This window comes from Molothrus ater, chromosome 21, assembly GCF_012460135.2.
Source record: "Molothrus ater isolate BHLD 08-10-18 breed brown headed cowbird chromosome 21, BPBGC_Mater_1.1, whole genome shotgun sequence".
In the NCBI taxonomy this organism is placed as follows: domain Eukaryota; kingdom Metazoa; phylum Chordata; class Aves; order Passeriformes; family Icteridae; genus Molothrus; species Molothrus ater.
In genome coordinates this window covers 3,177,977-3,203,776 of record NC_050498.2, presented here as the reverse complement: position 1 = coordinate 3,203,776, position 25,800 = coordinate 3,177,977, and the positions used below count along the sequence as shown (strand labels likewise).

Here is a 25,800-nt window from a genome sequence, read left to right as displayed (position 1 = left end):
TGTGTCAGTGTAGAATTGTGATGCCAGCAGTCCTGGTGATGCACATCCCAGTGTTTCAGGCTTACTGCTGTGCTGGCTCGTGGTGAAGTCATGACACAGCTTCAGCCCTGATCATGCTCTTGCACAAAGGAACACAGATCTCCCTTGCCTTTCCTTCAAGGTAGGCAAGCATATCTCTGTTGTTTGCCCCTGGTTTTGCTGGATGATTCTCAGTAAATCTTAGCAAGAATTGAGTTATGAGAAAGGAAGGCTGCCACCTGAAGCCATCGCTTCTGTTTGCTTTTTAATCTTTTTAATACTGGAAGTGTTCTTACTTCCTCACTCCTTTTGCAGTGACTTTTGCTCAGAGACTAGAACAAGATGTAGGACTGAAATCTTCTCTGTTTGAGTGATGATGTCTTGTTTGTAGCTCCTCTTATTCAGCAGTAGGAGGCGTGTACTTAATAATGTTCTTTGAAAGAGATGAGCTGTCATGGCAAAAGTCAGATCCCTGCTGTTAAATGTTCTGTGAAGCACATACAGAATAAATAAACCAGGACATAACAGAACTGCTGCATAAGATGACATGCACAGCACTAGAGAGCTATGGGACCCTTCACACTGGCATTTTACTTTTTCCTTGGTGACTCTGTTGGTCCTTTTTTTCTTGGCAGTTTAGCATTTTATTATCCTCCTGTGAGATTAATAGTATTTTCAACCTCTTCATGCCAAAGAAAGCCTTCTTGGATGTGTCTCTTAATTTGTCATTCATGTTCTTCAGGGAGTGATATTTGCAAAGATTGTAGTGAGGATATAATAATTCTGGTGTAAATTTAAATTTGCTCGTTGCTTACATACATAGATGTGTGCATTTGCTTCTAATACAAGTAAACCCTTGCAATTTCCTGGCAGGTTTCCTGCTTGAGAATCTCTAGTGTAAAGTGGTGGGACTAGGCACTCGTAATAACTTATTATTTTATGCTTGTCTTATTTTTCTAAATAACTGCCAGGTGTTACAGAGGAGGGCAGGCCTCCAGAACTGCAGAAAACAAAGACTACACCAGCTGTAAACAGACAGACGCTGGATGCTGAGGAGCTGGAGGCTCTTAGAAAGTCTGTGGAGGAGTTTTTCTGCTTTTCCTATGGTGGGTCCTTTAAATTCTTCTAGATTTTTAAATTTTTATTCCATTTGGGAGGAAAAAACCTGCATGATCTTAGCCTTCCAACTACACTGCCGTTTTTAGAAACTTTTAGTAGCTGTTTCTGAAAAATACACATGTAGTGGTTCTTTGTGATGTGTTTTCTGGGATGTGATTTGAGATCATTGCACAGTGCACATTCATGCCAGCAGTATTTGGTTTTCTGAGAAGATTTGCATCCACACTTTGCTTTTGCTCCAGTTCTGTCCAAAGTTACAAAGTTTTGTGAGGGACTCATCCTTTTGCTAACTTCAGCAGTCTCAACATCAAAACAACTCCTCTTTTTTTTCTAGGTAAAGCTTTAGGAAAGTCAACGGCAGTACCTGTGCCATATGAAGAGATTCAGAGGAACCAGTCTGCTGTGATAGTGCAGGGCCTGCCTGAAGGAGTCACATTTAAACATCCATCAAATTATGATGTTTCCACCCTGAAATGGATTTTGGAAAACAAATCAGAGATCTCATTTAGTATCAACAGGTTATTTGTTCTTTTTCTTGTGCTTGTCTGTCAAATTTGGTTTTGTACTTAAGTAAAATCTATTTTAATTTTAAATTAAATACACTGCAGACTGTTTCTCTTAAACAGGAATTCTCTCTGTAATGTACACTACCAAGTAATTAACAATGTCTTTGCTAAAACTGAATATTTCTTCCCGTATTTCCACACAGGCCTTTCGTAGAACCAAAGAAACAGATAGGTAAGTTAAAACAGAAAAAGATTGGAATTTGAGTTTAGGTAGCAATATATGTAGAGCATTTGGTCATGTAAATAAAGTGGCAAACTGTGCAGAAATTTCTAGACTGTGAGTTGCCTTACTATAGCTATAACCTTTCATTTATGCATTTGCCAGGAGCAACTCATTAGAGATGAAATTCGTTCTGTTTCATTCTTTGTCTTGATCAAGTCCATTCTGTTTCATTCTTCATCCTTATACTGAATTTCAATTTAATGTGAATTGAATAATATCCTAGGAGAAGGAGAAGTGAATATAGGAAGGATTGCTTTCAGTTTTTAGAAGATGCCAAGACTTTCTAGTGCTTGGGTTCCACTACCCAGCTGATTTTGGCATTTATATTTAATTTTACAAAGTAACTTAATCTTCTGAAGTGGCTAGGTATTGTAGTTCCTATGAAAGCCTCTATATATGAAAAATTCTGAGCTAGAGTGAGTATTGTAAAACTCTAGAGAGATTCACTTCTAGCTTAGGAGAAATCCCCTCTCCTCCTCCTTTTATGGTATCATGTTATTTTACTTGCTAAATGCAGAAGTGTGGGGATTTGTTTTATGAAAATGATGAAGCAGTCTCTGTGGGAATGTGGTCAAAAAGGAAAAATTTAATTTCTTAAGTGAAAGAGCCAGAAGTTGATGCTTCATTAGTAAAATTAGAGATGTGTGCCTATGCTCAGGTTGAGGACTAGAGATGGAATATTACAGAAATTCTGTTACTAATATAGTACTATCAAAATACAAGATAGGTTTTCAGTGTGCTGTGACATTCTAAAGCTGTTTGTGTCTCAGTACAGCTTAATGGGATCTTTCATTATCTGTGAATGAGGAAAATATGCACATATGCTTGTAAAATGTGAGCAGGCTTTTGCTTTGTGAATCAATGTTATATTTTCAATTTGTGTTGAAAGTAAATGGAGTACAGGAAATTCAAATATTGTCTTTTAACTTTCAGAAGCTGATGTGACAGCTCCTTCACGTTCAGTTATACCCCCATGTGAAAGGTGAATTTTAAATAATGTAGAATTTTTTAAATCAGCTATCTATTTTCATGTTGTTATCTTTGTCTTAATGTGCTTTTTCTGCCCAGCTGACCTTTGAATAACTTTTGCTTGCTTGGCATTATAAAAAGCATGAAGTTCAGTCTTCTCTTATTTTTGATCATTGTTTGTAAGGAAACTGTTACAAGTTAAACAAATGGCAAAGTTTCTCTTTAGTTTAATTAGCCCAGTGGGTGTTCTTAATTCACAGTCTGTTAGTCAGGGATAAGTTTGCCATGTTTTATGGTACAGCAGTGAGGGAGAACAGATGTAATGTTGCTTCCTTCCCCCTCCTCAATTTGAAAAAAGTGATTTTTTTTTAAATTAGTAAATGAAGATACTGTATCCGTAATACATCAAAAAATTGTTAATGTGACAACAGGGATCAGTTTTCTGTACTTCTGTGTTTGCCTCTCATTAAATGCTAAACATGATCTGAATATTGGGTATGCCTCCAAAAAATGTGGGAATAGGAGATTGCTGGCAATTCAGTTGTAAAAAATCAGATAAGCCAATATGCAGGGGTTTTTAATTTTATATCATTGTTAGAAAAAATTCTGAGAGATTGGTTTTGCTTAACAAGCTATCAAGCTTTAAGAACTTCCCAGAAATATAAGGTTTGTTTTTAATAATGTCATTCATTTTGATTTGCTTAATTTTATAGTTGCCCTCCTGTTAATGTGAAAACGGAACCAAGCAAGGATTCTGGTATGTTCAAAATTTTGCCTTTATTTGCAGGACAAAAAAAAAAAAAAAAACCAACCAAAAAAAACCACACCCAAACCCATATTCTGTTAGTTCTGTTAGAAGACTGAACTTAAGCAAAAACAGAAAAAAAAAAGCTCCAAAAAAAAAAAAGAAAAGTAGCAAATAGACATCCTTGGTGACACAGAAAAACATCTCTTTCCTTGAAACTGTCCGTTTTTCAGTTGGAGTTTTTATCAAATATTAAACCCTAGCCAAATGCTTCCATTTAAAGAGGGAAATTACAAATTACAAAAATTTGTAATGCATTTGTCCTGGTTTAGGGCAAATTTGGAGGAGAATTTCCAAATTAGGGCCCCTCCAGAAAGCAAACCCACACAGCCTCTCCCCCCAACTGGTTTGGGAAGGATTCCTTGGAGAGAAGTGGAAAGAACCTGTTTATTTACCAGGCACAGCACCCCCAGCACACAGAATGAACAATACCAGGTGACACCACTCTGTCACTGCTCTGACAAAGATGACAAATTCAGAAAGTCTCTCTGGGGGTGCTCGCTCTGTTCTCAGTCCCTCCTGTGCTGGGGCAGCTGCTGCAGCCACAAGGTGCAAACTCTCGGTGTTCCCAGGTCCCAGTGAGGAGCAGGTTTGAAATGGTCAGAAAAAGGAAAGGAGAAACAGTCCAGGAAGAAATTTGGACAGTTTAGCTGAACTAGCTAATGAGCAAAAGCAAGCAGAAGCGAAGCAAGCAAGAGCGAGAGAGAGCAAAGCGAAAAGCAAAAGCAGAAAAAGCAAAAGCTGCAGTCTCTGTGTTCCACCAGGCTGATAAGAAAACCAAAACAAAACTTTCCCTCTTCAGAGCCAGTCTGAAAGGTACAGAACAGAATATCCAACATTAACAGAACACATGAATGGGGATGCAAGCATCATAACGTCACCCTAGGACAGTATTGTAGACTAAATTTATCTTTATGTACTTTAGAGAAGAATTTATTTGTTAATATTCCTAAAATATTGAAAATAACAAAATGACCATTTTCTAGCTAAAATAGAAATAAAAAGTTCATAAATAACAAGATGTGTTATTTGTTATTTAAAGATTGCCAGATCATTCCTAAGTTGCTCTGCAGGTAGCAGATGATTGCCCAAGGCATTGTGATGCTGAGGTGTGTGCTGGGAGATAACAGCATGGGTAATCCCACTAAAGCCAGCCAGGCAGCTGGTGTGCTGGGAGTTAAACTGCTGCCTTTCCCTTTTGCTGGGTTCAGCTGCACTGCTCAGTTTCTTCTTAGAATTAAGTTTTCATATGTAGTTCAGCTTTTTGCTCTTGTTATTTGTGCTTCACACCTTGAAATTTGTGGTTTAGGCACCCTCCATTTTTAACATTTGGCTTGACATACACAAAGCATTAACGTAAACTTTTTGCCAAGTCAGTCCCAGACTATTTCCTGCACTTTTTAGGCATTTTAAGTAATTCTCACAGAAGAATGAACAGGAGCTTTCCCAGGTCTTTTAGCACAATGTGTGATAAAATATATTTTTTTCCTGTGGTAGCATGCAAAGAGGAAAGAGCCCATTTAAAAAACATTCTTCAGATCTGAGACAGCATCTTCAGGGAAGCCTAGTTTGTTGGGAGGTATTTAATCCTAGATTATTTCTGGGGTTGACCAAACTGAAACATAAGAAACCAGCAGGTCACTTTGTTGCCATTGTTTTAGCTCAACAAATGTGTAATGTTTTGTATTTTTTTCCTTTTTCTTTCTTTTTTTTTTTTTAATAGAGACCAATGAGGATCATGGTGAGTGCTTTTTTTTGTTTGTTTGTTTTAAGAATCTGCTTATTATTGGTTTCCATATTTGATTCCTTTGTTGCTTCTACAGGAATTTCTTCCAAATTGTCAACAGTAACAATGAAACAGGAAAGAGATGATCCTAACTACTATCAGTTTAATACTCCAGGTAATGATACTAATTTTCATATGTGTTTATCTCATGAAAGGATTGGTTGCCTAAGTGTTGGTCCCTCCATGCCTCTCTTTTTAGTAATTTTTGGTCATTAAGCATGCAGTTACTTAGCTCTGTTAGGATACAGCATTTCCTATCATGTAAGTTTTAGGAAGAATACCAAAAGACCTAAAGAACAACTTCATCCCAAAGCCATATGTGTGTGTTTGGTCTGAAGAAGTTTTGAAATTGCTTGATGTATTTTTCTGGGGGTACAATGTGCAGACTCTATAATTCAATGACTTTGTTAAATGGGAAATAAACCTTTCTAGTGATGCTATCTAGAGCACTGCTTGAATTTTTTCTTTAAAGTTTCAGTAACTTTTATACACTGTACATCATATAGTCAGCCATTCTATGATTCTGTGACTGAAGTGTATCAATCACTTCCTTTGTAAGAATGACCAGTATGTGTCAAAATTGTATTGAAAGGTTTATTTATGTGGACAAAGCAAAACAATATTTATGAGGCCCATGGCTCAGCCTCCATGTATGTTTTAAGTTTTCTCCCAGTTGTTTTGCCTCACCTCTATGTATCTGGTTTGCACATTGACCTCAGCTAGGAGAAAACGGAAATTGTTTTTTCATGTTGGCATGAACGGTAATTAAGAAATTGTGACTATAAATGGCAATATAAAATAAGTAAAACGTTAAATTTATAATTTTAACCTATGTGTACTTGTCATTAGGTTAATTGAGTAATACAAAGAAACAAGGGCAAGCTGCCACACATCTCTCAATGACAGTTACATGTTCAACAGTGAAGTGCAAAACTGCACATCCCTTAATTTTGTAATATTATATATTATTGAGATAACATTTTGTGTGTGTTCAGACATGAGGATTCTTGAGACTATTTTCTAATGTGCTTTAATAACTAACTATGGGGATCTGGAATCAATATTTTCATCCTGGCATATCTCAAGAAATATAAGAGCATCATTCAGAGAGACCTCAACCATGGCATAGCAAAGTGTCACCCTTTGAGTGCACAACTGGAGTGGTGTTAGGATTATCTGCTCTTCATATGTGTGCATTGCCTGGCCTTGGAGTTTTACAGGCTAGGCAATTTAGTGGTTTACAGGCATGATTTAGTAGTGTAGTAAAAGTAGATACTGGTGTGAAGACAACCTAATCATTGTTCATTCCAATGCCAAGTCTTCCCATTGTTTTGCTTTTTATCCCCATTGTGGTTTTCCATTTCATGCATACAAATGATGTCAGAATTTGGCCAATAGCCCACAATGAAACTCAATGCCATCTGAAGAGAGTCTGCACTGAAATAGCTTCTTTACAAAATAGTGTCCATTGCACTGCATCTGAGAAATCCAAGTCATGCAATATGTTTCCAGAGTGAAGTCTAAGCACATTTGACAGGGGGGGATTTCTGTTGTCTTTCAAAGAACTCTAAATTTAAATCTTCTGATTGAGGGAGAGAAATATATATCTCTTTCTGATAAAGTGGTGCTGTTAGTGTTCAAAAACACATAATCACAGAAGCGATTATATGTGGTGCTTTTTATTGAAGAGCTCTGGGAATCGGGGTAATTTCCACCCAAATCTGATTCTGACCATACATAACTTTCATGTTAATTATTAAACTTATATTGTTCTATTATATACACAGATTTCAGCTAAACATAGCCTCCTTTAAATTTCCAACATCGTTTCTCATGATTCTTCTTATGGTTCTATAATAATTATATTTAATTACTAAACAATCATCTCATCTAACAATTATATATTTATCATACTGCTTACGCAGGTGCAGTGATCTGAGAAAACACAAAGCCTAATATTTTCAAAGATTATTTTGAACATTTTCCAGGGCTCCACTATCAGTGCTTGAGGGATGACTCCCCCTCTCTGCCTGCAGTGCAGTTGTCCAAAATGGCATTTAAAAGAAGACAGAGTATATTTGTAAAAGTGATGGGGTGCTGTGAGCTAAAAGATGGTTTCACTTTCATGTCAAGTCATGCTGAATAGACAAGTAAGGCAGCTTCCCCTTCATTCTCTTTGTAGCTATGTATCACTCTGATTCAAGCCAAAGGTTGCCCAGACTATAGAGCTATAAATTCTGGAGACACATAGGTGTTTGTGTGTGGGTGGTGGTGCTGTCCAAGAAGTGAACCTTTAAAAATTGCTTATTCTGAGGGGTGTTCCTGAGGAATGACATAGTCTGCCCCAGCATTGCCTTTGGAGAGATGCTACAAAATAAAGAAAACAGATAAGGTAATACATTTTGCTAAAAATAAGCTACAGCAAAAGCCAGGCTTATCCATTTCTGAGAAGAAACAGCTTAAGTATTAGGGAACAGAAATCTGCTTGGGCTTCCTGGAGAAAGTGACTCACTGATAAAATTTAATGGTTGTATTTTTGTTCTAAGTGCTTCCTTTCAAAGATCTGTAATGCTGATCAACATGCCATGTGCCTGGGTGGCACACTAACTCTTCCTGTTAATCAAAGAGGGAAATTCTTTTCATCTGGTTACCACTGTACTTGATTTTTGCTTTCCTTGGTTATGTCATATCTGTGTATTTCTGCCTGTTGTGTGCATTAATGCAGTAAAGTGGAAATGTATCTGGTTTTATTAATATCTCTTGGTGGTAGAACTCTTTTAAATTTAATTTTCTAGTCCTTACTAAATTAGGATAGCAGAATCTATTGTTTGACATGTTTTAATTTCTGAAACAACTTTTTCATACTGCTTTTTTCCTCTGTCCAAACCTCACAATATGGAAAAAATGTTCAAGTTTTATGAAATAATCTGTGTTGGTCACTTTTGAAAAAAAATCTAATGGTTTTACTACATGTATTGTAGTTTTTATCAGTATTACAGATAAAAGGACTGAGTTCTCTGTGCTTAATCCCAAAGGCTGTAAATCTATTAATTTATCTTTTTAACTAGAGAAATATTCAAGTTTAAATGCATGAAAGACTATTAGTTTTCCTTTTTTACTGCTGTCACAGCATGTATTTGGCACAAAGATAAAGCAATACAGAGAATGCTTCAGAATATGGGGGTAAAACAATCCTGTCAGGATTTCTGAATTAAGGAATAAATGCAAAACTGTGCATATTTTGAGATATTTGGTTGTAGTGGGATGCATACTTTTTTGTGTCAGTGCCTTATGAGTAATAATAATTGCGTGTTCACAGGAGTTCTTAGGAAATGCCAAACCTGACTGGGTGCATCTGCTGAATATGCTGCTTTAAATAAAAGCAAATTTAGTCCATGGAGACATTTTCAGCACACACAGGGGGTTGTGTTCTATTTCCACTCCCCCTAACAGCTGCAGATCACACTATTGGTATGAGAATTCTTTCTGAGAGGTGAGGCCTGCAGGACCACCAGTGTCTCTGGCTCCTTTTCCTCCTCGTTTTTCCCCATCTTTGGACTATGATCCAGGCTGTGCCAACATCAGTCTTTGTGGAGCTGTGTTATGAACAAAATCAGGGAGCTCCTCTGAAGTAAACAGGTTAAAAAAAAGGGGGGAGGTGGGGGGAAACACCTTCCTCCAGCAAAGAAAAGTGGCAGGAGCAGATCTAAGCAGCACTTGCTGAAAGAAATGTGTTTCAAGCAAAGAACTTTGCATAGGTTCCTCACTTGAAATGCTGTTCATTTTTAATCTCTTTGAAAATCTGAATAATCAAATTAGGCAGAGCTGTTCAAGTTAGCATTATTGTAACCATCTAATTATCATTATTTTCTTTAATACTTAGGTATTCACTTATTTGATACTGTGTATGTACTTTCAGTTGAGTGAAATACTGAAGAAGTCTGATTGTGACAATAGTCTGTCGGGTCGGCGGAGGAAGAGCGGCACTCAATATGAGTGATCAGCAAATCCCAAAGTTTATTGATAGCTCACACATATTTATATTGGTGTTAATGAAGCTTATACATATTACAAAGCTGAGCTCAGTATTGGTTAAACACACATAAATCAACCACACCTGCTTCTATACTCTAATAATTATTTTGTTTCTACATCTACATTCCTGTGGCTATTCTACCCAAGGCTATCTTCATTTTTCTGGCAAAAGATTCTCTCCTCCATCTTCATGTTGCAGCAAGGTCACCATGACTCTTGTCAGGGATTGGACACTGACTACTTAATCCCCAGCTCGTTTCCTCAAAACTTATCCAACGGTATCATGTCAAAGTGACCTTTCTCAGCTGGCCAATTATCCACAAAGCTCTCCACAAGAGTCTTTTCTGTATTTTCTTTCTTAGTGTGCAGATGCAATAGAGTTTAGAATATTCCATTGCCTTGTGAATTAACAGTAGCTTTTCTCTTGTGGAACTATTAATACTCTTGCTGATACATTTATGAACCTATCTCTAAACAACTGGAATTTCTGGTCACCTCTATGAGCTTCTGCAGATTGCTTTTGCAAATGCACACAGAAATTATGGGATTTGCACAGAACAATTAGTCCAAATGAGTTCCAGTTACTCCTGTTTGCCACACATAGCAGGTTTTCCATACCTGTGCTGTTTCTGTGGTGCAGAATGGCCTCTTGCTCAGTGTGGTGTTGTTTGTGCTGTAAGCAGCTCACCCTTCTAGCACAGCTGCAGGAGAGCCACAGCAGTAAGCAGTAGGGTTTTAGGAGTGTTCATTTAGTGTTAATAAACACTAAATAAACACAAATAAACATAAATAAATTAACACTAAATAACCACAAATAATTTAGGAGTGTTAATAACAGGTTAAGTGTAGTTTCTGTGCTGCTTTCTGCACCAGTCTTTTTTAACCAGTCTGTAGTCTTCAAAAGAACTGTTGTAATGAAAAGTAAACAGCCTTGGAGTGTCATAAATTACTTTAATCCCTGTGAATTTATGTGTTAAATGTAGATAGGAATGTTGAGGTCAAAGAATACTCCTTAGGAATATTAGCTTTAATGAACAGGAAAAAGATCTAGTGATTAAAGTGTCCTTGAAGAAAGGCAGCACCATCAACATTTCTTTTTTAAAAATTAGTTTATTAGTTGAAACCTGCTGTTCAGCATGAGTCTCTTGACTGTTTAGTAGTCTAAGAAATGCACCATGCTGCCACTAACCCCATTTTTATTCTGTTGAACCAAGTAAGTAAGGATTTATAAATATTTAATATTTAACAGAGTCTTTCCAAAGTTTAACATTACAGAAAGTATGAAGTGAGCACATAATATAGGAAACTAGCAGTTATTTGGTGAATTCCTGTATGGGCTGGAAGTATGTGTTAGTTGTGAGACACCCTTAAAAACTGTTCTCTCTGTTCTCAAGCAGGCCCTTCCAAAACACCAGAGGTAGATGAAAACATTGCTCCTGGAAAAAGTTACACAGGTAGATCTTTTACTTGTATTTTTTCCTCACATCTGTTTTAGAAATTGAGTGTGTGAGTTTTGATTTTCACAGCTTTGCTACTTGATTTGCCAAAAAGCTGAGGGTATTGGAACTTAAACATGAATAGAAATGAAAATTACTATTACTTTAATTTCCAGCTGTCCGAGTAGACAGACATTTAGATGGGAACTTAATTTCTTCCTTTTCTAAATTCAAAGAGGAGCATCAGGTTGATCACTCTAAAGCACAAGTTGTTTGTGTAAATTGGTATGTTTCTCAAGAAATTCAGTCTGTTTTATAATGACTTATAGACTTTAATAAAACTCTGCTTTATAAATTGTAAGTGCAACTTAACTATGTTTTTCAGGACAGTGTGAGGTGAACGAGCACATAAATAAATAAATAAATAGAAAGTCTGTGTTAGTCAAAACAGTACCTTGGCAAAACTCTGTAATAGCTGAAATGCCTTTACAAAAAATGGTGCAATTTTTTTCAACAGTTTACAGTTTACATTAAAAATATTGGATTGCCTATTTGCAAAGACTAGAAAATATCAACCTGCATTTAACACTATGAATTTCATAGTAAGGTCAGAATGTTCCTGCTACCATAAATTTCTAAGATGAGGAAAAGGTCTTCTCAGTCTTGTTCACATGAACAAAATAATTCTGGAATTTCTGCAGTAAAAATCCTTACTTTAAATAGTAAGGATTAAAAATTGTTAAAAATTCCTTATGTATTTTGACTCTGGTATCTTTTTACTTTATATTTGTAAAGGAAACCATCAGCATGGTATAATACTTAAGCATAGAGAGATCTAAAGGAAAATACTCTTCAAAATGTATAAGTGCAGCTTTACTCTGCTAGAATAACTAAAATATGTTCCTTCATGCACTGCTGCTTAATTTTGATAGAGTTTCTGATACAATTAGCTTCCCTTTGTTTAACTGTAGTGCAGTTAAGTATAAATTGCTCTTTCTCACAGTGAGTGTTGATTGGCTAATCCTGCTTGTGTTGTTGGGGCACTCTGCCCCAACTAAAGCATTGTGATCATGAATTTCCCTCCTGTGTTTGATTGTTGGCCTTGCAGCCTGTTATGGAAATCATCATAGTGCAGAAACAATGAGTCTGTAGAGCTGGTAAAAAAATCCCTAATCTGTGGGGACAGGCAGCCTTTGTTTGTATTGTCAGTAATCCTGGGTAACAGAAGGTGTTTTAGGATTGTATTAACCCTAGAAAGCCAGGATGATGGAATTCCCTTCAGTCATAGCAGTAGCTCTGCAGTGTAGCATGTGCAGTTTAGCAAAAGTGTAATCCTCACCTCCTTGCCTTTGGAATTGCTCAGAGGCTCATGGTAAAATATCTTTGCTTCTATTTTTGTTGCATGCTGTGAGTGCAGGGGCTTCCTTGGCAATGTAGTTTAGATGCAGAGGCATGGAGTGTTTGGTTGAGAATCTTGTCCATGTCCACCATTCAGCAGTCCTGCTTTTCCCTTTCAGAGACCTCCCAGCCTGACTCGTCAGACACAAGTGAGGATTCTGAGGCTGAGTTCAGTAACGAAGGTCAGTTCCCCACATCATTGATTTCAGACATTTTTCTATCCAGGATGTGTTTTCCAAAGCCTGCATTACTTGGCAGTGAATGAAGAGAATTGTGTGCTGGTGTTGAGTGTAGTTTGTTTTGTGCACTACTTGGTAAAGGAACCTGGTGGCAGATTTAACCTGTTTGATGAATTTCATTGGTTCCCATTGTTTTTACACTGCTTTGAAAGTGGGTTCACAACATTTGAACTCTTCAATACAAAACATTGGTACTGTGTTTTGAGACCTGTGGTATAATCTATATGGTATGATATTACTTCCAGTTAGATAACAAAGGTATTCCCTATCTGCACAATTGATTCTGTGATTCCTTTTCCTCTTTCAATGGGGTTTTTTGCAATCATGCAATGCCCAGTCATGTTTCAGAAGGCAATGTTGTTTTCCTTAGAAGTACAGAAGCAGCTTTGTTTTTTGCTCTCTTGTGTTTTGCACACAGATGTGCTTTTGAAGGAACAAGTTGTTCCTTCACAGGTAGGAACAGGAGCTTTCTGAAGTTACTCAGTTAAGTAATTTATTGCCAAATTTGGTTCCCTGATAAGTACAGTTCCTTAATTCTGTTAGAGTTTTAAATTAATGGCAGTTCCAGTGCTGCACTCGAGTTTTCTGGACATAAAACTAGTTTTGTTTTTTTTTTTTCTTTCTTAAAGATGATGTTGATGTTGGTGATGATAATGATGATGATGATGACGAGTACCTGCCCCCTGAAGAGAGCTTGAGGAGCCCCAGTTCGGCTACTGAAGCTGCCAATACTGGGAGAAGAAATGCTGAAGAATTCAGTTTTGGTAAGATGAAAATTAAAAATTATTTTGTCTCCCTGCTGTGTTTTCTGAAAAAGTTTTGGGTGGTTTTGTGGTGCCAAAAAGTTCAGTATTATCGCAAATATAACTGTCATATCAACTGATCAATTAGAACCTTTTTGTCAGAATTAAGCTTAATAATAAACATTTTTAGAATTTCATTTAGTAGCCATGGGCTCTGTGCAGATGTATTGCAGCTGTATAATCATCATTGTTGGCTACCTTGGTTGTTTTTTGTTATTTGATGTGATGACCTAAATAGACACACAGAGAGTTGGGATTTTCTGGTTGTGTTCTTTCCTGATCCCTCATGTTGGCTTCTCCACAGAGCCACATCCATGCACTTCAGTTTAGTCTGGTTAAAGATGCTTCACCTCAGATGTTTTGTGATCCTATACCTCTCCTTTATTCTGTGGTTTGGTTTGAGTTGGCTTATGGGCACATTAATCTGTCTGCTTTTATTAGGTTCTGTACAGTCAGGAATGTCTTTATAAATTTGAAGACAGGCACCAGAGTTCTGATGGCAGTGAAAGAACAGATGTGGAAATTCACTTATAGCCTGTGAGATGTGAATGTTTTTTTGTGAGGGTAAATATTATGAAGCCAAGTGATGCAGAGTCCCCAGGCAGGTGCAAAGGAGAGTTGTTTATTGCAAAAAGCAGGCCCTTTTTAAGCAGGTAGGCCATAATCTGTTACATTCCATTTTAGTAGATCCCATACAATCCAACCAACCACGCTAAACCACGATGTGAGCACATCATGGTTATATAATTTGTTTTTCTGCCTCCAGTGCAGCTGTGTCATGTTCCCATAGTCTTTTTCTGCTTAACTGAAGTAACAGGCCTCAGCCATGATTTTACAAGGGTAACAAGGCCATTGTTTCATAAGGTTTTACCAAGATGGTTTAGATGCAAAGGCATGGAGTGTTTGGTTGAAAATCTTGTCCATGTCCATCATTCAACTGTCCTGCTTTTCCCTTTCAGAGACCTCCCACCATGACATGTCAGAAATAAGTGAGAAACCTGAGGTTGAGGTCACCATTGAAGGTCAGTACCATGGGTCCTGAATTTCAGTTGGTTGGGCATTTTTCTATCCAGAATGTGTTTTCCAGAATGCTTTCCAAAGCATTACTTGGCACTGAATGAAGAGGAATTGTGTGCTGGTGTTGAGTGTAGTTTGGATTGTGCACTGCTTGGTAAACAAACCTGGTGGAGAAGTTTTCAAAAACCACAATATACTGAAGCAGATTGGACTTGGTGAGCTGGTTTTGAAATGATGCCTGACAGCAATTTGTACCTTTGGAGTAATTTTTAGGTGTTGGTAATGAAAAATATTCATTGAGCAGACAGATGTTAAAACACTCCTTCATTCTGGAGAACACATTGCTTTATAACCACACTGTGGTTAGATGTAACATTTGTAGTTAAGAAATGCTTCAGGGAAGAATGGTACCAGAGCAGAAAGGCAGTGTTGCAGGTGGTGTAAGCAGAGCCTCAAGGTGTCTGTCTGATATTGGTAACTGTGAGATGCAAACCTTTGCAGGGAGCAGCTCCCTTTGTCATCCAAGTGGCTCTAAAGCTGCCAAGCAGTGTCCCTGCAGTTCTCCTGCTAGGATGTTGGTAGGAGGTGATCTGTGTTTCTTGCATTTGTGCATGAGTGTCCTGGCACTGCTTTAAAACACTGCTGAGATTGGCTTTTGCAGTGCTTGCTTGGGGAATTAGACTAAGAGCACCCAGTCAGGGCATTTGGATCAGAGTGGACACTTCTGGCATTACTTTCACCATTTCACGATGCAGCATGGAAATAATTCCAGCATCACCTCGACAGAAAAGTTTATATGAGAGGAGTCATTCAGTTCTGCTTATATGTAAAGGCCTTTAGCACAAAAGTAAAAAACCATTTTTTTCCTTTTTTTGTTTCTTAAAGAAGATGATGATGACTATCTACCACCTGACAAGAGACAGAAGAGCACCAAGTCGGGTAATGAAGGGGCCAATGCTGGGAGAAGAAATAGAGAAGACTCCAATTCTGGTAAGATGAAAATGAAAGATTGTTTTATTTCCCTGCTTTGTTTTATGAAAAGGGTTTGGGTGATTTTTTGCTGCAAAAAAAAATCTATATCTTGCAAAAATTACTGTCACATTAACTGATTATTTAGAACCTTTTTGAGAGAATTACAGAAGCTAAAAATTAAAATAGAAGAGCACTTTTGGAATTTCATTTAAGAGGCATGGGATCTATGTAGATGTCTTGCAGCAGTCAGATGTCATCATCCTAGGCTACCTCTGTTGGTTTTCATTATTTGACATGATGATGTAAATAGACAGATAGAAAGTTGGGATTGTCTGGTTGTGTTCTTTCCTGATCCCTTCTGTTGGGTTCTCCACAGAAATGCATAGATGCCCTTCAGTTTAGTCTGGTTAAAGATGCTTTACCTGGGATTTTTTTGTGATCCTGTACCTCTCCTTTGTTCTGTGGTTTGGTTTGGTTTGGCTTATGGGCACATTAATCTGTCTGCTTTTATTAGATTCTCTGCAGTCTGGAGTATGTTTTTTACTTCATATTTTTGAAGGCAGCTCCCAGAGTTCTGATGGCAGTACAGGAACCTATGTGGAAATACAGTTAGAGCATTTGAGATGTGAAGTGTTTTTTTATGAGGATACGTTAACATCACTGGATATTTTTTCACGCATATCTTTGGAAAGATAGGGCCTAATTGAAACTGTACATCTTCTCCAAGCATTCTCTTTTCATATTTTCACCTAGTTGGCTTTTATGATTTTTGTTTTGTTTTACTTTTCATTTCTTTCATTGCTTTAAAACACAGTAGTGTTCCAAGGAATGCGGGGCCCTCTCTGGAATGGAAAGATGACTCCCTTCCTCCAAAATTTTAATGACTTTGAAATACATGGCTTCCCTGTAAGGAATGGGAAAATGAATAACAGTTTTTTACTAGTCTGTGTGTGATAGATGAGTAATGCAATTGACTCTCAGAATTACAAGGCCAATATCCTGTATATATGTTAGGAGCAGTTTTATAGATTTATAGGTACGTTTTACCCTCCCTTGTGTTGTTATCGGGGGCTGGCTTGGTTTTGGGACATTTGGGAGGGTCACTCGTTCCTGTGGCAGCACCTGAGCTCCAATCAAGGTGTCAGGCAGTGATCTCCAGCACCTTACAGCAAAGGAGGAGTCCATGGACAGAAGTTTGGGAGGGGATAAAGGGTTAAAAGGTGAAACCTCCATTGTGTGGGTGAGCAGATGATGGGAAAGATCCTTTACTCCTGGCGCCGTAATATTTTCTCTATTCAGTCTTCTGCTGTGTTTTTGATAAGGTTTAATAAACCTTCCTAATTTTTGGAAGTGAGTAGCATTTCTCACATACGTATATATCTCTATCTATCTGTCTGTTGATATCTATACAACAAGATGAAAGAAACAAGCCCAACAGCATCAGCAACGAGCCAAAAGAAGAAAGCGCATTGAGGGCGTTTTCCTGCCCGACAGCGGTGCCCGCTGCGGTTCCACCCACAGCCAGCAGAGGGCACTCCTGGCACCTGTGGCGGCTGCGGTGCCCGCCCGCGGCTGCAGGGGGCGCTGTGCCACAGGAGCGGGGCTCCCTGCGGGCGATGGCTCCCGTGAGGGGGGACACGAGTCAACGCCCCCAGGCCCCTGTAAGAGACGTCTGAAGTTTGCCTCATTTGCCTCCTGGCCATCACAAGGACAGAGACCGTGACCCTGAGGAGCCTGGCTGGAGCTGTGGCCTGGTTGAGGTGGATGCTCGCCCAGGGATTGTTGGCAGCTGTGTTTGCAGAGCCGCCACGGTGCACTGCTGCGAGCAGGGCCTGGCAAGGGGCAGCTCGCCATATGTGCTTACACCTGCTTCATGACAATAGCCCGTGGATTACCTCTGGGCCAAATGAACTTTCTGGGGTAACTCTGGTGGTCCCCCATGGAAAATCCTTCATCTGTTTCACGACCACTGTGACGAACGGAGATTGAAGTCCCCTCCCAAGGACTGAGCCCCCTATAATCCTAACACAGCGGGGGCTGGCCTGACTGAAGGGAGATGTTTGCCACGTGTTGCCTGCAGGTGTGGTCGTTGGACCAAGAACAAAACTGCTCTCACTCAGTGCTGAGAACATGACCTGTTCCCCCTTGGCGCCTTCAATACACCTATTTTTCATTGTACCTGTTCCCCCTCAGTGGTTTCAATAGAATTATTCTCCATTGTCTTTTAGCTGCTCCCCCCTCAGTGGAGGACTATAATAGACCCCTGAGTTAACCAAGACTTTGAGATTCTCCCTGACGTGACAAGGCGGGTCTGTTGGCTGGACCATGAGTATCCCGTCTCCACCTTGGTAACTGTACACTTTCCCCTCTTTCTCTCTCTCTCTATCCTTTATCTCCTTTTCTAATCCTTCTATTGCATTTGCTATGGGCACTCAATAAAAGGTGCATTTGTTTTGATTAATACTGAAATCCCCTCTGTGTTGTTTTTTGCAGTCTGAGTTAAGTTAACAAACCATCACTGTACTAGTGGAACATGACAGCACCCATGCAAGGTGATCAGTCTTTGCCACTGTATTAACCCTACAAAGCCGAAACGATGGGATTTCCTTCAGTCAGAACACCAACTCTGCAGTGTAGCATGTGCAGTTCAGCAAGTGTGATCTTCACCTCCTTGCCTGTGTCTGGAATGGCAGCTGGTGCATGCTAAAGGAAGCAGTGCTTTATCCCCGTGTCACACTACTGTGCAAGAAAAGGCCTGGTGGAACTCCTGCTCCTGCTCAAGCAGGCCCTCCATGCAGTGGCTCCAGGGGAAAAGATGGGAAGGGGACATCTTCCCCAGGCACCCACAGGGACCATGCTGGTCCTTCATGGAGCTGGTGAATCTTAGTGCAGCAGCCAGGATTATCTCTCCTGCAAGCAGCAGGCTAGCAAGATGGCAGCAGGCAGAGCTCCATGGCAGTGGTTAAAAACACTGTATAGGAGAGGTTTAAGGTGAAGGAAGAGCACATGACCATCTCTGCTCCCATCCAGGCAGGCTGCCCACACCCAGCTAATGGATGAATGGGCAGCATGGTGTGATTGGAATTCAGCAGTCAGAAAGTTGAGGTTATGTGTGTCAGAAGAACTTGTTTGAAAGGGAAAAAAATCACATTTGAGAAACTGGAGCCAGTGCTGGTGAATGAGAACATTTTCAACTGTGAAGAAGGCCTCTTGTGTAGAAGCTGTGTGTATTTACCCAAGATCAGAGGAGACCTAGTGATGATGATATGTTATTTAAAAAACTTAATTAGATGTTTAACACCGTTGGTTCAATGTGTCTTAAGAAAAATGTCTCATCTGGGAGTTTCCTTCCAGAACTTTGCTGCAATTTGATTTGAGGTTTTTGCACAATTCCCTTAACTCTGAGTGTTTGTCAGGGATTTGGTGCTAGGTTAGGTGGATCATCTTCCAGTCTCAAAAATTCCAAAAATGCTACATACTTTTAATTATTTTAATCCTATTTAACTCTCTCAAATGGGTTCTAGGGGATCAGTTGATGTGACAGGCTTTTTTACAACCCTATTTTATGTTTGTGTCTAGTAAAACAACTCCTAATTCTTCCTTTTTGTAATACTTTACATTTGCTAGTTATGTACCCAGCAATCCCTTGGAATTAGACCAAAACATGATACTGATTTCCATGAACTGGATGATGTATTTGACATGGTTCAAGTATACTGCAGTTGAGGTGTCCCAGTAGATAGAGCTGAATTTCTGCTCTGCACCCCACACATCGTGTGAAGAGAAACCTTTGAAGCAAAGATTCCTTCAGACCTGCTCCCAAAGTGATACCATACCCCAGCTTACAGAGATCTGAAAGAAGATACTCTTCAAAATGCACCAGTGCAGCTTTACTCTCCTGGAATAACTAAAATATGTTCCTTCATGCACTGCTGCTTAATTTTGATAGAGTTTCTGATACAATTGGCTTCCCTTTGTTTAACTGTAGTGCAGTTAAGTATAAATTGCTCTTTCTCACAGTGAGTGTTGATTGGCTAATCCTGCTTGTGTTGTTGGGACACTCTGCCCCAACTAAAGCATTGTGATCATGAATTTCCCTCCCATGTTTGATTGTTGGCCTTGCAGCCTGTTATGGAAATCATCATAGTGCAGAAACCATGAGTCTGTAGAGCTGGTAAAAAAATCCCTAATCTGTGGGGACAGGCAGCCTTTGTTTGTATTGTCAGTAATCCTGGGTAACAGAAGGTGTTTTAGGATTGTATTAACCCTAGAAAGCCAGGATGATGGAATTCCCTTCAGTCATAGCAGCAGCTCTGCAGTGTAGCATGTGCAGTTTAGCAAAAGTGTAATCCTCACCTCCTTGCCTTTCTCTGGAATTGCTCAAAGGCTCATGGTAAAATATCTTTGCTCCTATTTTTGTTGCATGCTGTGAGTGCAAGGGGCTTCTTTGACACTGTTGGTTTAGATGCAGAGGCATGGAGTGTTTGGTTGAAAATCCTGTCCTTGTCCATCATTCAACAGTCCTGTTTTTCCCTTTCAGATTCCTCCCAGAATGACTCCTCAGAAGCAAGTGAGGATTCTGAGGCTGAAATCACTAGTCAAGGTCAGTTCTGCAGGTCATTGATTGCAATTTTTTGGGCATTTTGCTATCCAAAATGTGTTTTCCAAAGCCTGCATTACTTGGCAGTGAATGAAGAGAATTGTGTGCTGGTGTTGAGTGTAGTTTGTTTTGTGCACTGCTTCGTAATCTGGTGGTGAAGTATTAGAAAACAGGTAAGAACAGGAGCTTTCTGAAGTTACTCAGGTAAGAAATTTACTGCAAAACTTGGTGCCCACAGTTCCTTATTTCTGTTTAAGTTTTGAAATTCAAGGCAGTTCCAGAGCTACGCCTGATTTCTATGGACAAAAACCCCACGTTTTTTTAAAATTGTCTTTTTTAGATGATGATGATGATGAGTACCTGCCCCCTAGCAAGAGAAAGAGGAGGAGGAGGAACACCAGGTCGGCTAAGGAAACTGCCAATAGAAGGAGAAGAAAAGCACAATATTTCAACTGCAGTAAGATGATTTTTTCTCCCTGCTTTGTTTTACAAAAAAGTTTTGGGTAATTTTGTCCTGCAGGAGTGCAACACATTAATGCAAGCCTTCATTTTAGAGCCCTGGGCTCTGTGTAGGTGAATTGCAGCATATAATCATCATCATAGGTTACCTCTGTTGGTTTTTGTTATTTGTCATGATGATGTAAATTGATGCACAGGAAGTTGGGATTTTCTGGTTGTGTTCTTTCCTGATCCCTCATGTTGGGTTCTCCATAGAAACACATCCACGCACTTCAGTTTAGTCTGGTTAAAGATGCTTCATCTGGGATGTTTTGTGATCTTCCTTTATTCTGTGGTTTGCTTTGGCTTATGAACACATCAATCTGTCTGCTTTTATAAGGTTCTGTGCAGTCAGGAATATATTTTCTGCTTTATATTTTTGAAGGCAGCCACCAGAGTTCTGATGGTAGCTCAGAAGCAAGTGTGGAAATACAGTTAGAGCATTTGAGATGTGAAGTGTATTTGTGAGGATAAGTTAACATCCTAGGATATTTTTTTCACAGAAATATTTTTTCACAGAAATAGATGAAGCCTAATTGAAATTGTAAATCTTATCCAACAACTCTTTTCATATTTCCAACAAATTGGGTTTTCTGATTTTTGTTTTAATTTAAATCGCCAAAATCACATCACTCTGGGGCTTGCTATAAGCAAACTCTGATGGTAGTCATAAATATTTTAAGTCATGAAAGGCATTTGTAAGGTCTCATCACCCAAGGTTTAATGGTTTGGCAGAGTGTGAACAGTGCATCAATGTCCTGCTGGCTTTGCTCTGAGCATGTGGCTATCCAGCATGAGCTGTGTGCTTCTCAAGGCAGGTTTTGCTAGCAGCAGTGCTCCTTCTTGCAAATGGCATTAGTTTTGTTTGGAAGGTAGGTATCACCATAGTTAGGGGTTACCATTACATGAAATTCAGCAGCATTTCTTCTGATAAAGGAAAATGAGTTTCTGATACAATTGGCTTCCCTTTGTTTAACTGTAGTGCAGTTAAGTATAAATTGCTCTTTCTCACAGTGAGTGTTGATTGGCTAATCCTGCTTGTGTTTTTGGGGCACTCTGCCCCAACTAAAGCATTGTGATCATGAATTTCCCTCCTGTGTTTGATTGTTGGCCTTGCAGCCTCTTATGGAACTCTTGATAGCACAGCAACCATGAATCTGTAGAGCTGGTAAAAAAATCCCTAATCTGTGGGGACAGGCAGCCTTTGTTTATATTGTCAGTAATCCTCAGTAAGAAAGGGCAATCTTCTTATGACTGTATTAACCCTAGAAAGCCAGGATGATGGAATTCCCTTCAGTCATAGCAGCAGCTCTGCAGTGTAGCATGTGCAGTTTAGCAAAAGTGTAATCCTCACCTCCTTGCCTTTCTCTGGAATTGCTCAAAGGCTCATGGTAATCTATCTTTGCTCCTATTTTTGTTGCATGCTGTGAGTGCAAGGGGCTTCTTTGACACTGTTGGTTTAGATGCAGAGGCATGGAGTGTTTGGTTGAAAATCCTGTCCATGTCCATCATTCAACAATCCTGTCTTTCCCTTTCAGATTCTTCCCAACATGACATGTCGGAAAAAAGTGAGGATCCTGAGGTTGAAGTCACTTTTGATGGTCAGTTCCCCACATCATTGATTTCAGTTGGTTGGGCATATTTCTATCTAAATTCTTCCTTTCTAAAGCCTGCATTACTTGGCAGTGAATGAAGAGAATTTTGTGCTGGTGTTGAGTGTAATTTCAATTGTGCACTGCTTGGTAAACAATATTGGTGAAGTTTTAGAAAACCACAATATACTGAAGCAGATTGGACTTGGTGAGCTGGTTTTGAAATGATTCCTGACAGCAATTTGTATCTTTTGCATAATTTTCTGATGTTGGTAATGACAAATATTCATTAAACTGAGAAGATGTTATAACATTCTTTCATTCTGGAGAAAACATTTATTTATAAACGCACTGTGGTTAGATGTAACATTTGTAGTTAAGAAATGCTTCAGGGAAGAATGGTACCAGAGCAGAAAGGCAGTGTTGTAGGTGGTGTAAGTGGAGCCTCAATGTGTCTGTCTGATATTGGTAACTGTGAGATCCAAACCTTTGCAGGGAGCAGCTCCCTTTGTCATCCAAGTGGCTCTAAAGCTGCCAAGCAGTGTCCCTGCAGTTCTCCAGTCTGTCCACTTGTGTGAGTTTAATGCAGATTTGACCTGTTTGATGAATTTCATCGGTGCCCATTGGTTTTACACTGGTTTGAAAGTGGGTTTAGAACATTTGAGCTCTTCCAGACAAAACATAGGCACTGTCTTTTGGGATCTACTACTGGTATGATATTACTTCCAGTTAGATAACACAGGTAGTCCCTATCTGCACAACATATTCTGTGATTCCTTTTGCTGTTGCATGGCTGTTTTATGATCATGCCACGCTCAGTCATGTTTCAGAAGACAATGTTGTTTTCCTTAGGAAAGTAGGTACCTCCTTAGGAAGGTAGCTTTCCTTAGAGGTAGCTTTGTTTTTTACTCTCTTGTGCTTTGCACAGGCCTTTTTGAAGGAACAAGTTGTTCCTTCACAGGTAGGGATGGGAGATTCCTGAATTTACACAGTTAAGTAATGTGTTGCAAAATTTGGTGCCCTGCTAAGCACAGTTCCTTAATTCTGTTTTAGTTTAGAAATTCATGGCAGTTCCAGTGCTGCACTCGAGTTTCTTGTACAAAAAAAACCAGGGTTTTATTTCATTGTTTCTTAAAGATGATGAGGATGACTATCCACCACCTGACAAGAGACAGAGGTGCAGCAATTCGTCTAGTGAAGATGCCAGTGTTGAGAGAAGAAAAGAAGAAGAGTTCAGTTGTGGTAAGATAAAAAATCAAGATGATTTTGTTTCCTGCTGTGTTTTATGAAAAGGTTTTGGGTAATTTTGTGCTGCAGGAGTGAGACATTTTACTGCAAGCCTTCATTTAAGAGCCCTGGTCTCTGTGTAGGTGAATTGCAGCAGTATAATCATGATCATAGACTAACTCATGGTAAAATATCTTTGCTTCTATTTTTGTTGCATGCGCTGAGTGCAAGAGGTTTCTTTGACACTGTTGGTTTAGATGTAAAGGCATAGAGTGTTTGTTTGAAAATCTTGTCCATGTCCACCATTCACCAGTCCTGTTTTTCCCTTTCAGAGTCCTCCCAGCCTGACTCGTCAGAAATAACTGAGAATCCTGAGGTTGAGGTCACTGTTGAAGGTCAGTTCTGCAGGTCATTGATTTCAGGTTTTTGGGCATATTTCTATCTAAATTCTCTTTTCCAAAGCCTGCATTACTTGGCAGTGAATGAAGAGAATTGTGTGCTGGTGTTGAGTGTGATTTCCATTGTGCAATACTTGATAAATGAATGTGATGGGCAAGTTTTAGAAAATCACAATGTACTGAAGCATATTGGACTCGGTGGGCTGGTTTTGAAATGATGCCTGATAGCAATTTGTAAATATTGTGACTTCATCAGGTGCTGGTAATGAAAAATATTCATTAAACAGAGAAGATGTTATAACATTCCATCATTCTAGGGAACACATTGCTTTATAACCACACTGTGGTTAGATGTAACATTTGTAGTTAACAAATGCTTCAGGGAAGAATGGTACCAGAGCAGAAAGGCAGTGTTGTAGGTGGTGTAAGTGGAGCCTCAGGGTGTCTGTCTGATATTGGTAACTGTGAGATCCAAACCTTTGCAGGGAGCAGCTCCCTTTGTCATCCAAGTGGCTCTAAAGCTGCCAAGCAGTGTCCTTGCAGTTCTCCTGCTAGGATGTTGGTAGGAGGTGATCTGTGTTTCTTGCATTTGTGCATGAGTGTCCTGGCACTGCTTTAAAACACTGCTGAGATTGGCTTTTGCAGTGCTTGCTTGGGGAATTAGACTAAGAGCACCCAATCAGCAACTTAGAAAGTAGGCAGGGCATTTGTGAGAAAGTGGACACTTCTGGCATTACTTTCTGTGTTTTACAATGCAGCATGGAAATAACTCCACCATTACCTTGACAGAAAAGTTTCTATGGGAAGAGTCATTCAGTTCTGCTTATATGTAAAGGCCTTTAGCACAAGAGTAAAAGTGCTCTGAAAAGGTTTTTTGTGACAGAGTATAACAGAACTGTATAGGTTCAAGATATATCAATATGTGATATTGTACTTGCTAAGTAAACCATACCCTCGGTGAGGTGGGTGCATATTTTTCTGCATGTGAAATTAGTTTTCTTTGTCTGCTCTACCCATTTGTTCTCTCTGAGGTTGGAGGTATTGGTAATTGGGCAGTTTAAAAAGCTCATTAGCTTAGGGAAGATAGGGATGGATTGGAAAGTGCCAGGCTGAGTAGCAGCTTTCTGACACATTGCTAGGTCTGCTGTTCTCCTGTCTGTCCACTTGTGTGGGTTTATGGCAGAGTTGATCTGTTTGATGAGTTTGACTGGCACCCATTATTTTTAAACTGGTTTAAAATCTGGTTTTAGAACATCTGAGCTCTTCAAGAAAAAACATAGGTGCTTTATTTTGAGATCATCTAGTGAAATGATATTATTTCCAATTAGATAACAAAGGCAGTCCTGATCTGCACAATTGATTCTGTGATTCCTTTTGCTGTTGCATGGCTGTTTTATGATCATGCAATGCCCAGTCATATTTCAGAAGACAAGGTTGATTTCCTTGGGAAGTACATGGCCAGCTTTGTTTTTTGCTCCCTTGTTCTTTGCACACACGTGTGCTTTTGGAGGAACAGGTTGTTCCTTCACAGATAGGAACAGGAGCTTTCTGAAGTTGCTCATGTACATAATGTCTTGTAAAATTTGGTGCCCTGGTAAACACAATTCCTTATTTCTGTTTTAGTTTCGAAATTCAAGGCAGTTCCCGTTCTGCATGCGAATTCCGTGGACAAAAAAACAGGGGGTTTTTTATTGTTTCTTAAAGATGATGATGAAGACAATCTGCCACCTGACAAGAGACTTAAGAGCAATAATTTGGCAAATGAATCTTCCGATGCTGAGAGAAAATCTGAAGAGTTCAGTTCTGGTAAGATAAAAATTCTAGATGAAAATACTTATGATTGTATTAACCCAAGAAAGCCAAGAAGATGGAATTTCCTTCAGGCATAGCAGCAACCCTGCAGTGTAGCATGTGCAGTTTAGCAAGTGTAATATTCCCCTCCTTGCCTTTGTCTGGAATTGCTCAAAGGCTCATGGTAAAATATCTTTGCTCCTATTTTTGTTGCATGCTGTGGGTGCAAGGGGCTTCTTTGACACTGTTGGTTTAGATGTAAAGGTATGGAGTGTTTGCTTGAAAATCTTGTCCATGCCCATCATTCA

General features: G+C 39.2%; 1 protein-coding gene across 1 annotated transcript in view; it reads left to right on the top strand.

Annotated features, from left to right (window-relative positions):
• The window catches only part of GTF2I (general transcription factor IIi), a 72,381-nt gene that overhangs the window by 17,640 nt on the left and 28,941 nt on the right, over positions 1 to 25,800 (top strand). The window contains exons 4-21 of the mRNA XM_036395021.2: positions 990 to 1,124; positions 1,472 to 1,655; positions 1,847 to 1,875; positions 2,860 to 2,908; positions 3,609 to 3,652; positions 5,424 to 5,441; positions 5,524 to 5,601; positions 10,916 to 10,975; positions 12,475 to 12,537; positions 13,224 to 13,358; positions 14,357 to 14,419; positions 15,300 to 15,404; positions 19,927 to 19,989; positions 20,327 to 20,443; positions 22,023 to 22,085; positions 23,214 to 23,318; positions 23,636 to 23,698; positions 25,325 to 25,507. Coding sequence (XP_036250914.1) covers positions 990 to 1,124; positions 1,472 to 1,655; positions 1,847 to 1,875; positions 2,860 to 2,908; positions 3,609 to 3,652; positions 5,424 to 5,441; positions 5,524 to 5,601; positions 10,916 to 10,975; positions 12,475 to 12,537; positions 13,224 to 13,358; positions 14,357 to 14,419; positions 15,300 to 15,404; positions 19,927 to 19,989; positions 20,327 to 20,443; positions 22,023 to 22,085; positions 23,214 to 23,318; positions 23,636 to 23,698; positions 25,325 to 25,507 — 1,557 coding nt within the window. The remainder of the gene's footprint in view (positions 1 to 989; positions 1,125 to 1,471; positions 1,656 to 1,846; positions 1,876 to 2,859; positions 2,909 to 3,608; positions 3,653 to 5,423; positions 5,442 to 5,523; positions 5,602 to 10,915; positions 10,976 to 12,474; positions 12,538 to 13,223; positions 13,359 to 14,356; positions 14,420 to 15,299; positions 15,405 to 19,926; positions 19,990 to 20,326; positions 20,444 to 22,022; positions 22,086 to 23,213; positions 23,319 to 23,635; positions 23,699 to 25,324; positions 25,508 to 25,800) is intronic.